General features: G+C 33.6%; 1 protein-coding gene across 1 annotated transcript; it reads left to right on the plus strand.

The window, feature by feature from the left end:
- The first annotated feature begins 6177 nt into the window (after positions 1-6177).
- On the plus strand, positions 6178-10324 carry LOC106058137 (uncharacterized). The gene is made up of 5 exons (XM_013215518.2): positions 6178-6281; positions 7417-7506; positions 8212-8310; positions 8543-8598; positions 8724-10324. Exon 5 carries the CDS (start codon positions 8726-8728, stop codon positions 9731-9733), a length of 1008 nt encoding a protein of 335 aa, XP_013070972.2. The 5' UTR covers positions 6178-6281; positions 7417-7506; positions 8212-8310; positions 8543-8598; positions 8724-8725; the 3' UTR covers positions 9734-10324.
- The last annotated feature ends 6254 nt before the right edge of the window (positions 10325-16578 follow it).

Here is a 16578-nt window from a genome sequence, read left to right on the forward strand (position 1 = left end):
AACCATTCAAAGAAATACCTATTTTATTTTTTTCTTAAAGACCCAACATTTTTTTTTTACTGTGTGTGTGTGTGTGGGGAGGGGTGTTTAAATTTTCCATTTTCCTTCTGTCTCTTTTTCTTTCTTTCTTTCTCTCTCTCCCTTTACTGTTTCTTCCTTCATTCTTTTCCCTTTTCTTTCTTAACAATTCTATTTTAACAGGTAAACATACTGAATATTAACCTTACATAATTATTAATTGTGCCATTATAAACATATTACAATGACAACACTTCAACATAGAGAGCCACTGAGATGATTTCTAGAACATTGAAGCAAACTCCTTTTGTTGTTCCGAGAACAGAGAACAGTAAAAATGTGAAATAATCAAGTGAAAGACATGAGTTCATAAGAAAGAAAGGTAAATGAATACTGCTGAACATGAACTCTATAGTGGCGATGGAACCGTTATTTGGCTTCGCATTACTTGATAGATTAGTCATAATTACAACGTCATAGTTTCTGGTTTCCTTATAAGCTTCTAGTGTTCAGGACGGTACATTATCAGCCCCCTGCTCACAGAGGGTCCGTTGCTCTCAACCACAATTACCAAAGTATTGGTTACGCTGGACGTATTGTTAGACAAAAAAATAATCTCAAGAAAGTATTATTACTCTCCCCTTCCCTCCCCCCCCCCAGTGGAACAACGCGAGAAAAGTTCCTTTCATTTACTGTCGCTACCTAGGGGCATGATCCCCCCTCCCCCACCTTCGTTTCTACGCTCACCCCCTCCCATGTTCCGCGTACCTCCCCTCCTCACCCACCACCCCGTTCCGCTATCTGTAATCTCTGTTCACTTAATTCATCATTTTGTAGTATCCGCGTCTTTTCCCTCCCGCGCGCTGTTTTTTTTCCCTACCACTAGCTGCCCTACACTCCCCCCCTCTAACTACAAGTGCCATTTATAATAAAGGATGGGGTGTTAGCTTGTTTGATCAGGCTCCAATCAGTTCCTTATTTGGGAGGAACTTCCGTTTTGTGAGAGACCATTATAAAGCACCTTCACGAACTTTATTTTTTATTTCTTCTTTTAAAGGGAATTTTCTAAATAAAGACTGGTATTATTTTTTTTTTTATACTAGCGAAAACTTTAGTCCAGAAAGAGCGATTCATTGGGGTAAAAGACTCTTTCGGATATTGGGCACGGCTCAGCTTTTCTTTTCTGCCTTTTCGTTTAAACGGTTAATATTGCAAACGATGTTTTGTGTTTGTTTGTTGCAGTCGGACCAAATTCATTAGATGTAACCTGAGATGGTACTATTTAGTCCTGCAAACCTTGCTGGCAGGTGCAGACCATTTACATGGAAGGGTGACCTCTGATACATGCCCCTTGCGCTCAATGACAGAGGAGAAGATAACAAGGGCTTATTCACGAGCAACTTTAGAGAGCGCCATGGCTTTCTGACAATTAATGCCCACAGACTAAATACTACCTTGTTCGTAAGTCGTTATTTTGAGGACGAGGAGCTCGAGGGGCTTATTGGTAGGGCTCTTGGCGATGGGTCTTGAAAAAACACTTAAAATTGTTGGCAAGTCCGATACGCGAATAGTTAAGGTGGTTTTCTTTCTTTTTAAAAACATAATTGCAATGTTCCATTAAAATATTATGCATATTTAACAAAGAACTACATGTTATTGTTATATTTTATAAAGCTCAGTATGTCTGGGTGGAATCGTTTACACGATATTTTTCCAATTCCAATTCTCAGATCAAGTTTAAACTTTGCACAATTATTCGTTGTCGATGACAACACATGAATCAGTAAAAAAAAATAATTAGTAAATCAATTAGTCGTAATTAGATCAAATTAATCTTGTTTTTAATATAAATACACTAAGATACGAGGAGATAAGCCTTGTTTAGATAATTAGGCCGTTCATTTAAAATGTTAAACTTTAAACATTTTTAGACTATAAAACTTTCTATTTTTATAAGTACTCGAAAAGCATCTTCTTCCCGTGAACCAACACTTGTAGAAACCTAACATTTAGAGACTCTAACATTGTATGCTTGACATATTTTAAAAAAAAAAAATTCACGCGGAAAGTTTATTATTTTTGTTCCCTAACAAACAAAACGAACAAACAGACAGAAAAATAAACTTTAAAATTGGTTCCTGGCTAAGTTAAATAAAAATTATTTCATATTTACTTATTTACTTTATGACATAAGACCTAATTAATATTCACTAAGTAAATACGATGGATTATTTTAGTGTTTAACTGTTTTACAAGTCTTCCATTTAACGCTCTTCAAATGTCTAAGTGTTTAAGAACATGTTACACTTCACTTAAATTAATTACAACAAAAATTTGCAAAGCCGAAAATTTGACACACTAGCACAATTTGATTATTTTTAACACAACGACATTTTTGTTCTTACTTTTAAATACAATGACATCTTCTTCATTATAACTGTTTTTCCAATTTATTTACTCTGTTAAGTATTTGCACAAAAAAGAATCTATCAAAAAAAAAAAAAAATTGTGGCTTTGGTTGTATACATGCTTTCACCTATTCTGGTATTTACATTGTTATGAACTCTACCAACGAAATGATTCTGAGCTCCAACTTTATCGACACTTTCGTATTGCAGAGTCGGAGACGTAAGAAATAATCTAAGAAACAGTAGGGGAGAAGGGGGGGGGCTAGTATAAAATTTGAACAGAAATTTTATTTAAGTCCAAAGATGAAGGAGGAGTGCAGTATAAGGGAGAGAGCCTAGGTATAAAAGCTGATTTTTGACCTGCTTAGAAGGCACGTATATCCTAAAGTCGCAACTGTTGCCCCCCCCCCCTTTCATTTCATGCACGACTATGGCTCATCTCGTAGAACTTTTCATGTGACTATGGAGCCCCATTTCGGATAAACACTCCCGTCTGCATATATCGCAGGTTAAAGTGGCTTTCGTTTTGGTGGTAGAGCCATTTTTCGTTTGGCAAGCTTTTTTTTTTTCCAGAGCTGAGGCCCAAGCTTTTTCGCTGTCCATCGTTCTGGGGCTATGTCGTCCCAGTAGTCCGTATCAATATTCACTGCTTTCACGTCCCGTTCGATTCTATCCACATAACAGACAGGTAGAGACGACCAGGTTTTCTTGAACAAGTCGCGAGTGCCAATAAAGGATGACTTTTGGGGGGGGGGGGGGAATGCAATTGTCCTCCTTCAGGTGAAGAACATGACCAAACCAGCGCAAGCGTCGTTGTCTGAGGATTGCGATGATTCTAGGAAGAACATGAAGAATTTTGTTCACAATATGAGTACGTTATGTCTAGCTGTATTATGCCTTTATATCGAAATGCGATTATTGTATTAAATGGAAAAGAGGTGTAAGATTAGGGACATTTTGCTCTCGTGAGCTTATGCATGCTAAATTTAGTTTCTGTATTTACTAAGAACATGCATATCTAGATGTATTATAAAAACTAGTTGTCGATTCATGGCCTTTAAAAAATATTTAAAAGGCACAATGATAGGTTTTAGACTCACATTCTCTCAATAAATGTTATAGTAGTAAGTTTACAGTACTTTAATTTGATGTATTGTCTAGAAAGTTACAGGGGAGACAACACTGCTTTTATACTTAATTCTTTTAAAGCATCCTAGATTTCCTCCCTTAGAAAGTCAAAAGCACACATAAACACGTCAAATTTTGTGAGATAAGAATTTGAGATGTTATTACTTATTAATAAGTGCACGATAATTTATGTTGAAGTATAATTATACATCCTAGAAAGAATTTGAGAATAAGAATAAGAATTTGAGATGTTATTACTTATTAATAAGTGCACGATAATTTATGTTGAAGTATAATTATACATCCTAGAAACTAATTGACAGTAGTACTATCAGTGGCGTGCCGAGGGTGCCAGGCGCCCGGAGCGGCATAGTCTGTTGGCGCCCCCCCCCCCCCCTATTAGTATGCGTAATCTATATTTGCATTAAAACAATCACCAATCAATAAATTAATTTTTTTTTATTGTAAACAAAGTTAATGAACAATCTGAAGCAACATTAGCCATTTCTTATAGAACGACTTTTCGTGATCTTGCACTAGCAAAGTTGTCAATGACATCATAAAATTAATTGTTTCGACCAGCTCCTTTTCTATGCTTAGCAATGCCAAGTCTGACAGACGCTCCTGACCCATTGAAGCTCTCAAATAAGTTAAAATGATTTTTAGTTTACTAAAAGAACGCTGACAGCTAGCAACTTACACAGAGATTGTCAGCATAATTTGCAAAGCAATTCGCAAGTTTGGAAATATGTCATTGCCATATGAAATAATAAATGAAAGTAATTCTAATGGGCTGCTTGGGGTAGCATCTGGCCGGATTTCAGCAACATACTGCAGTCACTGATTTCTACGAACAGTTCAGTTCCATCGATATCAGTTTTATAAAAGTCAGCCAGCGTAGCACAGTGCTGTTGAATATCATTAGAGGTATCATTAGCAAACAATTTGCTGATGTTGAATAGAAATCTAAACTTTTCATCTAACGTCTTCAGACGACCAAATCGTGTTGGCATCTCCTGGATTAGTCTATCAATAACTAATTTCATAATGCGAGTTATTTCTTCAACCGCAGCGAGTCCTGCATCACCAGCATTTTCACCAGGCATCTGTTTTCGACGTTTAATTCTTCCTTCTATCCTAATTCCCAATTTTTCACACAGAACTTTAGCTGCATTGACTGCAGTGATGCAAACATCTTCTCGAATGCTACTTAGCCGTTGCTGCAGTCCTTCTAAATCCAGTGCTGCGTCATGGAAATTCATTGATGGATCTTGCAGTCTTGCACCTGCCTAGTGACGCCACTGGTAATACCCATTTTGGCGCCCCCTACTCTCTGGCGCCCGGGGCGGATGCCCCCCCGCCCCCCCCCCCTCGGTACGCCACTGAGTACTATGGGAAGCAATATATCATATAAAATAACAACCCAAACAATTTCTATTCAAATGTTATTGTTTCCCTTTAACTACTAACTACATTGTTGAGATCCAATGTTCACTAAGAAAAAATAAAACAACAACAACCTGGAATTACGACAGAGGGATACATGCAAATATTTACTTAGGTATTCCATCTAACTCATCCTGTGTTACAGAATAATTTACATTTTTTTTTTTACAAAAGAAAAAAAAAATTGCATCATTTCTTCATCTCATTAAGGCAACTTATTGCATGTTCGCATGTCTCCTAATCATAAATTACTTCTTTATGATTTATGTGTTGGTCCTAGCATGTAGAAATAAAGATCATAGTTACATGTGTGTTAATTGGTAATTAAGTTATTGATTTAGTATTATCGTGTAATTATAGCAATTTATAATAATTTGTTTTTGTAAGTTCTTTAAGTTATAAATTGTCAATTGTGATAACGTTAAGTGTATAAGGCAAAAATCATAAGGGAATGAAACTCTAAAAGCGGCATAGTAAGTATGGGACCTAGTTGGAGTCAAGTATATTGTATTTTAAAGTAAGAAACGTTAAGTCTATTACTATTCTAAGTGGTCCATTCAGAGCGGTCTCAGCATTCTATAAAATACCGTTTGACATTTGCTTCAATGAACAAAATTCTTCTCTGCTCCTGCTTGAGTACAAACCACCAGAGTCACTAATGTCTATCTTTCTTGTATGTTTGCATCTTACTTGTATGTTTCAATTTTCGTTATCGATTTTTCTACCGTCTACTCACCAATCGTCATCAAATTTTGCGTACAAGCTCATGCTTGATTCCTCAAAAAGAAAGTTGTCTAAAATGAATGTAAAAATTTGAGACTAAAAAAAAAAAGTAGAAAATAATAAATAAATAAATAATGAAAGCGTTGGATGTGAATTCCACCGGTGCACATACTTAACTCACCCAACGCGTTGATGATTATTATTTATTTATTATTTTCTAATTTTTAATTTATTTTAATATTAGTGTAAAAGAAGATGCATGTGTGCAGACCATAGACTATATATATATATATATATATATATATATATATATATATATATATATATATATATATATATTCTATGGTGCAGACGTCATATATGGATAATCCATGTAGATTTTTAGCTCTTTAAAAATAGAAAACTAGAAAATGTTGCCAAATGGGAACTCTTTTATGACTGGAAATATCAAATAATTATTTCACATTTGTGTACACATTTCACCTTTAGAAGATTTAGATTTTAGATCATCATCTAGACTATTCTAGACTATAGGCCTATCTAAATCTAGAGATTTTAGTAGATCAATTTTTTTTTATATAGAGTCTAGATATAGACTAGATCTAGATAAAAACGATTTTCTAGAATCTGTCTATATTCTAGATTAGATACTCTAGACTCTAGTTTACAGTCTACTATTTACTATTACTAAGTCAGTAAGTTGAGTAAGTCTACTGTCTTAGTTTAGTGTCTACATCTAGATCTAGTTCTAGACGACTGACACAGTCAGTCTAGTTTAGCTAGATCTAGTCACCCAGTAAACCGTTTAATTAGTTATAACTTATATGAATGATGAATCTACTAATCTAGATCCAGATTGTAGACTAGTCTAGATTCTATGACTATTTCAATTTTTAGAGAAACACACGGCTTCGATTGAAACATAAAATTATAGATCTAGTCGTCTAAAAAAGTGTGACACTAACTCAGTGACTGTGAATCCTTTTTCTTAAACTTAAAACTGTGACTTCATATGTAGTCTGTGTATTTGTGACATCACTGAGGAAAAAAAATGACATTGTCCTACCAGTGCATTTTAAGCTAGAGCTATTAAATTTAAATCCTTTGTTTTTCAGAGTAAACGAAACTAAATGTGTCTGAACTATGAAGAAATAGAGCATGCACTAAACAATTGGTTTAATCTAACTCCGCCATACCCCCATGCCCATAGCTATAGCTATAAAAATAAAGCTCATTTTAATGATTTTAACAAATATGAACTTTATTTAAAGATAATAAGAATTATTACATCCTAATTAAAACACTTCTGCTGGACAATGGGGGATAGCAGTGGGAAAAGTTCAAACCCAAGACAATTGATTGACAGTCTAAAAACATATTTCACCACCAGACAGCCTTCTAACTAAATATTATCTAGGTCGTCATCATACATAGTCATAGATCTAAAAGTGGATCATAGTATAATCATAGACTAAATTTTAATTTATTATATTAATATGATTAGAGTTGTCAATTGACGTTTATTTTCATTTTATTTTTAAAGACAGGTTTACAAGCAAATTGTAATTCTAGGTCTTAATTTTAGATCTTGACTAGCTCTAGAGATATTAAAGATCACATATTATATATATATTCAATTCTCAAGTTTAGATCTAGATCTAGTAGTTATGTTTGAGTCTCTTTTACTCCACAGTACATGCCATAAATAATCATGAATTCAGTAAGAAATGCTAGACAACGTATGAAGCAATATCCTGAAGCTATCTCTCAGTGTGCACCCCAGGTAAGTTTTATATATGATATATGTAATATGTACCCATTTCAGACCTTACGATCTATAGGGTAGATATGTAAATATCGTCTGGTTCTGTGCCCGACAAATAACGAGGGTGTCATGTGGCCATCACAATGACCAACTGCCTTTACTTTTCCTCAACTAATGTCTGGTATCATTTAGAGCTGGGTGGATTCAGAGGCGCCCAAAAGATTGCAAAATTAAAAATCCCACTCTTCAACAGGCCTTGAACCCGGGACCCCTCGGTTCAGAAGGCAAGCAATTTACAACTCGGTTCATGTGGCTAGCAATAATATGTGACAAAGATTTTTTTTTTTAAATAACCATCAAATTTTGTATCTTATTCATTTGGACACTTGTTAAGCTATTAGATAGTTGGGGGCCTCTTTCATAAATTATAAATAATTTAGCCATTTTGACATTGAATCCATTGAAAACAAGTCAACACTATAAAAATTAAGAATCATATATAATAATTTCTTAAGCACTATTATTATGCAAAACATAAAGCCACTTTAGTTTTTGTATCAAACACGATTACAATGTAGCTTCTAGTGCAAATGTAAAAATTGAAAGTTGTCTTTGAGAGAAAATGATACCATTTCCACCTTTGCACTGGCTTATATCAAACTGCCAATATATAAGAAATGTATAGATATGCTCCTTTAAACTATACTGATATTTTTTTTCCAGGCAGCTGCATATGGTAAATGCGTTGTAGCCAAAGAAAATATTCAACAAAACTTTTGTCAAAAGGAATTCGAAGCTTTAAAAGATTGCATCAAGAATGCTGTAAGATTGATTTCAAAATCACATAAATTTACAAATGAAATAAACCTGTAATGTCTAATCACTAAAAATTATACATTCTCAAGGCTTAAGGTTGTTAGAAAAATATTTTCTCATGTCTGCCATGCATTATATTTTATTTTCATTTCACTCTTTTGACATTAATAAAAAATACTTTCTTTATCTTTCTGTTATTTATAACAATTTTTTTTATTATTTATTTAAACTAATCCAGGTCAAAAAATAATGTGTACAGATAGAGAAGTAATGATTTAAGACATCAAAATTGTGGTATGTTACTTCTTTAATATGTATAATAATGAATTGAGGCTCTTCTAATTACATAATTTTTTAATTCATTTTATGGTAAATAATACATTTTCTTTCTTTTTTTTTTTTGTTTTTTTGTTTTTCAGAAATGCAAAACAAAATGCAATTTATGGAAAGGCTTACAAAATATTTCTTTAAATTGAAAGTATCTGAATATAGAAAGAGGTGTACTGGTAAAAACATTTGTTTAATAAGAGTTCACTATAGTTCATTAAATCAACAGTGCATCCAGCAGTCTAACAGAAATTACTGTTCACCAGCATCAGTCCCATTACCCCACTTCATCAAATTGCAGAAAAAGTTTGCCACTTTGCCACTTAGCTTTCAGCAATGCCATAACTATTTGATTTCTTATACATTACACACGTCTTCTACAGAGGTTTCACAAGAAGAGTCAGACGATGATAAGGGCAAAGATAAGGGACTCACTCCTAAGCGTCTCAAACTTTTGTCAACACTGTTTGATTACCCTGTAGAAGAAGTGCCTGGGGTAATCGCCAAGTATAAATTTTTAAACCACTTATCTCTATCACTAATTACAGACAAGGTGAAAATAATGCAAGATTTCAATTTGAGTCAGTCTTTCATGAAGAATAACATGCGTATCATGTATCACTCATCGACCTGGGAGCTGCAGAAACGATTAGAGCTGTTAAAGACACATGGTTTCCTAGAAAAGAACCCTGTTTTACATATTGACAAATTAGGGCATTACTTAGAATGCCCAAATGAGATTTTTCATCTTGGCTTTCAGAAGCTGATCAATGAGTACAAGTCACTGGAAGGTTGTTCTAACCAAGAAGAGTACATTCAGAAAAGGCTCTGCTGTTCTAAAGAGTCTTCACATTTGTTGGTATCTTCTTACCCCTTGAATAGAGGTGTCAGCAACGCGAAACTGAAAGAATTCCTTGACTTTGTTTTGATCGAAGCTAACTTGTCTCCTGATGTTGTTATCAACAACATGCGGTTATGCTCATTTTCAGTCACTAGACTGAGAGATCGCTTCAAAATTATGCAGTCTGCCAATATTTCAAAAGAAAGATGGTTTGTATATTGGAATTTATCAGAAAACAAGTTTAAAGCAAACTTTGTATAATTTTTCAGGATTTATCTTTAATATAACTAGCAATCTTCTTTTGAATTAAAAAAAATCTGAATATCAAACAGTTCTTCATTTATAATTACAACTCTCATGAGCTTTTGTTCATCATCACCTTTTTCTGATGTCCTCTTGTTTTGTTCTACCGCTACCAGTACAAAGAAAAAAAGATGTCAATATTATGAGATTCTCTGGCTTAGATCTTTCATGCAAGGTTTATATAATGAACACTGTTAGCAGTGAACTAATTACTTTGTTTATACAGTTTACAACAGATTCTTTTGTTGAACTATTTTGTGTGTGTAATGAAATGTGTAAAATGTGACAACACATTTTTTCATCATATTTTCCTATGACTGTAATTGCATTTACTACTATAAGGTCAGTGCTACTTTTACATTTAACTTTGATGTTTTAAACATTGATGTGGTTTGGGGGGGGGGGGTAGGTAATGCAGGATTTTTGTTGGTCATTTTGAATACTTCACTATTGTAAACTATATTTGTTTGGTTTTCTTGTATTATGTTACATTTCTTTCTAAATTTTACTCTATAAATAAGCTGAATTATATTTTTTCTCACTCATTCATAGGACTGTTAGTTTTTATTTCTTTTGTATTATTACTCACAAATGTAAAATATAAATCCTTTTTTATATTGGTTTTAGTGAAGTGACTAATAAAGTTCATATTGAGAATCATAGCAAGTTGGTATCTAGTACTACTCAATTAACTGCAGCATAGCTTTGCAACCTGTAAATTACAGCAGTATTATAAAATAAAATACTTTAAAGAAGTTTGCATATAATATTTTTTCAAGTAACAGTAATATAGCTTTTCATTTTGCCTTAACAAATAGATGAACAGAATTTTACATTTACAACTAGATCTAATATATGAACGCTGACTATCATTAATTGCAAGTTATCCAATCACATACTTCCATCCATCCCAGTGGCGCTACAGCCCATGGAGGGCTCTAGCCTGCTTCAACACATCCCTCCATTCAGATCTCTCCTGGGCCTTTCGTCTCCACGCCTGAACCACCAAGATGTTGTAGATCTGTCTCCACATCATCAATCCATCGCATTGTAGGTCTTACTTTGGGCTGCCTGCCTTTTGATTTTTGCCTGGTTACAATTTTCCCTCCTCTGTTCTCTGACATTCTTTCAAGGGGACCTTCCCAAAGAAGCACCATAGATTTTCCAAAGAAGTTTTTGTTCCTTAGTATTTAGTAGCTTTTCGGTTGACTGTCAGCGTCCAAGTCTCACATGCATATATTGCTGCTGGTCTTATTATGCTTTTGTATATCATTTTCTTGGTTTACCTTGATATTGTTTTTCTCTTAAGTAAATGACGGGGGCTATAAAATACTCTGTGCCTCCTGCTATTCTTTCCTTTATTTCTGTTAGTAGGTCATTTTCAGAAATTAATTGTTCTTCCTAGATACCAGTATTTGAAAGTTTGGACATTTTGGAATTTGTGGTCTCTTGATTTTAATATATTGTTCTTCTGTTTGATTGTCTCTTGTCATTGCGATGTATTTGGTTTTACTGTCATTGACCTCAAGTCCTGCTGGCTTAGATGCTTCTTCTAGTTGTATGAAAGCTCTAGCAATGTCAGAGGTTTCTTTACCCAATAAGGCAATGTCATCGGCATAAGTAAGGTATTGTAGAGGTTAGCTGTATATTGGCCCTGTTGGTTGTGGATTCATATTTTCTCTCCTGAAGTATATTTCTTATAACTCTCTCCAGTGTCAAATCGAAGAGCATGCAAGAAAGTGAGTCACCTAGGATGGCTGCCTGGTCGTGCGGTTTGCGCGCTGGACTGTCGTTCGGATTTATCGACGGTCGAGGGTTCAAACCCTGCCCGCTCCCATCCCCCGTCGTCCTGCGGGAGGTTTGGACTAGGAAGTAAACTATCTTCAACTCTGAAGGAACATCCGAATTATGTAAAAACATTTTACAAAACAACCTTGTCTTAATCTTCGTTTAATCTTAAATTCATGTGAGTGTTCTCCTTGTATTATGACTTTACTTTTTGAGTTGTTTAATGTCATGTGTATAAGTCAAAATCCTGAAGAGTGTAATATAGATATTTGCTTTTGATTGGTTGTCACCTAAGATTTCTTTGGAGTATTTTCCAATCATAAGCTTAGACAGGATCTTATAAGTCACATTTAAAAAAATGAAACGTTTTAACAAATTGGGTAAACTCATTTTTACAGTATTTTATATTTGATATGAATATGTCGGCTAAACTGGTAAACCCATTTTCACACTACTTTCATTTTTATGGAAAAATCTAAAAAATGTTAAGGGAACATTCATAATGTTATATATACATAGATCGAAATCCAATCCACTAGATCACTAATACCCAAACTAGGACCCACCTTCCGCTGGTCATATCTGGCTAGTAAATCATAAAAACTGAATTTACTGTTTCAGTACCAATTGACTAATCATAAAAACTATCTAAAATTTCCAGAAACACAAATACATACAATTGAAATATGCCAGTACATCTTATTTAGCTTGATTGCAATATATCTTTGATATCTTCAGACTTTTCCTTCCTGAAAATGGTTTGTCTTGAGAACACCTATCATTTTAATATGAGTTTTTTGGTGTGCTGTTTTAAAACCATTTCTGCTCAGCATTAGTTACTTGTAGATCTTTCCTTGACTTTTCATAAGGTATCTACAGCATTATCTTTCAGGTATGTACATGTATCTACAGTATTGTGTTTCAGATCTATATTTATATGTATATACATATATTTAATCTGGTGGCCAACATTTTCTATTGAGTCTGATGAGTGGCAAGAAGAAAAAGTAAAACCATTTTTTTTTCTCTTTTCAATTTTACAAATTTTATTCCACAAAATGGCATGTCATCTAATAGATTCTTATCCAGGTTGTATTTTTACTTTATTCACTTTTCCACTTTACTCTCTACACAGAAAATGTCAAAGTAATATAATAGCTGTCATACAATGAATAGTAAAACAGTTTTCACTTTAAAAAAATATTTGCACATACATACCCATAAATTATTGATTTCAATTCATTCATCCCATTCAATATACTAAAAAGTAGGTAGTAGGTCCTAGTACGGTACTAGTTTGTAGGTAGACTAGATTTTATTTAGGTACTTGATAGTATAAAGTACAGTATTTTGTAGGTTGTAGGCAGTAGAGGTGACATATTTCCTTTAAAAAAAAAAAAAACTTGTTTGTTTTTTAAACCAGGTCCCAATGGTTCTTGTGTACTGGGCCTGACATAAAGAACTAAGAGATGTGTAGTCCTTTGATATATTGTCACTGACCTATACATGATAGATTCTGTTGTAAAGCTTTATATCTTTGAATCACTATTAATTGTGCCTTTCTTTCATTGTGATGTGTTTTCATCTTTTTGAAAGAAATTAGACTCAAAGACATTTGAGACCCAAAGAAGAGCTGAAGACAGGCGCAGACAGCAAAAATAAAACTTTAATAGACCCCCCCCCCCCCCGGGAACATTGGCTTTATTTGCATTAGGTGTGGCAAAATATGTAGGTCACAGAAGGGATTGCGTGTTCACGTGAACTACTGCATTTCTCCTGATTGATCAGATTCAAAGATTGCCTCCCTTATTTTTCTCTTATTATTTTAGTCAACATATGTTTTGTTTTCAAACATATCAATGACATGCAAAAAGAAAAAGTTGAGGGAATTCCCAACAAAATCATTTTTTTTTCATGGGCTTAGAAATGATAGCATGTTGCTAGCATATAAGAGTGAGGAATTTTAAGCTATATATATATATGTGTTTTAAACACTTTACATTAGCCTTGTTCACATTGACTCTAGGAATAGGGCATTAGTCATATTTCACAACTTATGGTTTGGAGACTTTTTCCTTCAATGTATATTTGGGAGACCAAGGTAGGACAATGAAGAAAAGTGGCTTCCAAACAGAAAAATGGAGACTTTCATTTGGCACATGATCTTCTAGCTCCCCAACAGAGTTTCGTGTAGTACAGTATTTCTGCCCACAGTGATCAGCTGAAACCAAAGCTAGCATCTATTTCTTGTCTCATTTAGTCAAGTTGGCGAATTTCTGACAGTTACACCCCACTTCGACTGATCCTCAGCAGAATGTGGAGATTGAAAATGTTGATAATAAACCATTCATTATGCTGATAACAATTTGACTAATATAGTCATTTTATCTTGGATTATCTAATGAATATAATTTTATTAGGTACAATCAATCACATTAAAAAGAAAGATAATGGACAAACACACACACATATTAAAAGACTTAAAAAATTCACAAACACTTTCACTTGTTTCTCTTGATTTAACTTCAAGGGAAATAATGTTACAATTTTGTTTAGTTGTGTTACATAAAGGGATATAACTATGATTAACAGAAATATACAAAATACAAAGCTATTTCATTATTAAGTAATTCAAAACTCCAAAGTATTTCATGATACATTTTATAAACAGTCGAAACTAAATACATGCTTTCAAAGAGTGTAACAGTACAACATAGAATTCATTATTTCACATTATAATAGACGTTGTGGATACGACTTACAACACATAGTAGGCATATAGTTTTTTGAGTGAGACATACAATTAATCACTCATAGTTATTTACATGAGTACACAAACCTTAGTATATACTTAGTAATATTAGTAACTATTCATAAATGATATGATTTAATGGTATAGACATGAGAACATAGTCCACATTCTTCCATCATTTGTCATTTTCCAAGGAGCTCAGTGTGAGGTGACCAGATGATGGCCTAATTAGAATGAGGTATATAGTGAATGTTAGTGCAATACAGAAAGATGTTGCCCTTATAAGCAATAGTCCAATAGTTCCTATTGAAAAAGTAAATAATAAAATCAAATAACACGACACTTAACATTTACAGTAGAGTGATTCGCAAAACTGATATATACTTATATACACAAAATACATGTGGCTATTTAGTTTCTTTTTTTTGGTCTTTGTCTCTTTGAGTTATTCAAAAAATAAATGTGAAGGAATTCACTAAATTTTGCGCACTCCCTACCGGTATTTGAAATATAATTTTAAAAAAAAATCTTTTAACGTTACCGTTACATATTTAAATATCGAGGAATGAATCGAACGTCACGCAACTGAAATAATTGAACTGTAGCTCGACTTCTCGGCTCAAATATTTGAAAGGATGTTTATGAACACAATTTTACTAATAAAATGAAATATTTCCAGACGCATCTTGTACATAAGGGTCAATAGCCCGGTGGTGCTCCGAGTGAACTACTACGGTTATTCATGTATGCCCACGAAACACCATAGCAAATACATTGTATTATAGAAAATATTTTATTTGGAATGTAAATTTACGCAGCCAGGGCTGACAAAATGTTGGTTACTTAGTTTTCAATAATCTATGTCTTAGAACAATAATAAAGTTGGTTGATTCTTTTGCTTGGAAAGAGTAAGTAAAATACTGAGCAAATGTTGATTAAATTGATTATTTAATCATTGTAATGTGATTATTTAGGCTGTAGTCCTTGGTCAGTCATTTATTTCTTTGCCATGCACATCATTGACAAGGGTAGGCCTATAGACTAGTAGGCCTATAGGCTAGTAGGTCTATAGACTAGTAGGCCTATAGGCTGGTAGGCCTATAGACTAGTATTGAGTCTAACGAAGAGTAAGTCAATTGTGTGACCTCTTTAAAGATCTATCAAGTAACCGCGTGTCTCAAAATACAACAGTTCCTTGTTTAAAAAAAAAGTTATCAGCATTACAGGAAATAGTCCTAATTCCTAAAGTGTCAGATAGTTATGATGTGTGTGTGCTTGTATACTGTCAGTAGACGTTATCATTTGCTGGCTCATAAAATACAAAATCATGTCTTATCTTATCTTATATAATACAGACGTTACTTCAAAAAAGAAGATGATTACGTCCTACGCGTCATGCATTTAGTCATGCATATTAACCAATGACTTAAATTCTGCCAAGTCACTGGTTTTCCTGGCTAGCTCAGGCAACCCATTCCATGCTCTAATAGCACTAGGGAAGAAGGAGTATTTGTACAAATTTGTCCTAGCATATGGGACGAGGAATGTGCCTTTATCTTTGTGTCTTTCAGAGTATTTTATTAAATTTTGTTTTTGTATTTGAAGATTATGGTTCAGTGTTTTATGTATGATTGCTACTTTACTTTTGAGCCTTCTGTCCTGAAGGCTTTCTAAATTTAGTGATTTTACTAAAGGTGTTACTCTAGTCAAATGTGAATATTCGTTTGTTATGAATCGCACTGCTCTATTTTGTGTCTGTTCTAGTTTCTTAATGTTTTCTTGAGTTGAGGGGTCCCAAACAGAGGATGCATATTCTATTATTGGCCTAACCAAGGTTAAATAACATTTTAGTTTTATGTTCTTATTTGATTTATAGAAATTTCTTTTAATAAATCCTAATGCTTTGTTTGATTTTTTTGTAGTTTCATCAATATGTGGATTCCATGACAGTTTTTCATTTATTATAACACCTAGGTATTTTGCGTTTTTAGTCTGTGTTACTGGTTTGCCATGAATAAGATAAGTGGAATTAATTTGTTTTAGTTTTTTTGTTACTCTTAACAACTGACATTTTTCTGGGTGGAAAGACATGCTCCAATTTGATTCCCATTTCTGTAATTCATCTAATTCTCTTTGTAAAATATCTGTGTCTTGTGTTGTTTTTATTGTTCTATATATTATGCAATCGTCTGCAAATAATCTGACTTTTGTTCCTGAAGTAATGCAATTTGGTAAATCATTTATGTAAATTAAAAATAGTAGT

Source organism: Biomphalaria glabrata, chromosome 1 (genome assembly GCF_947242115.1).
Source record: "Biomphalaria glabrata chromosome 1, xgBioGlab47.1, whole genome shotgun sequence".
In the NCBI taxonomy this organism is placed as follows: domain Eukaryota; kingdom Metazoa; phylum Mollusca; class Gastropoda; family Planorbidae; genus Biomphalaria; species Biomphalaria glabrata.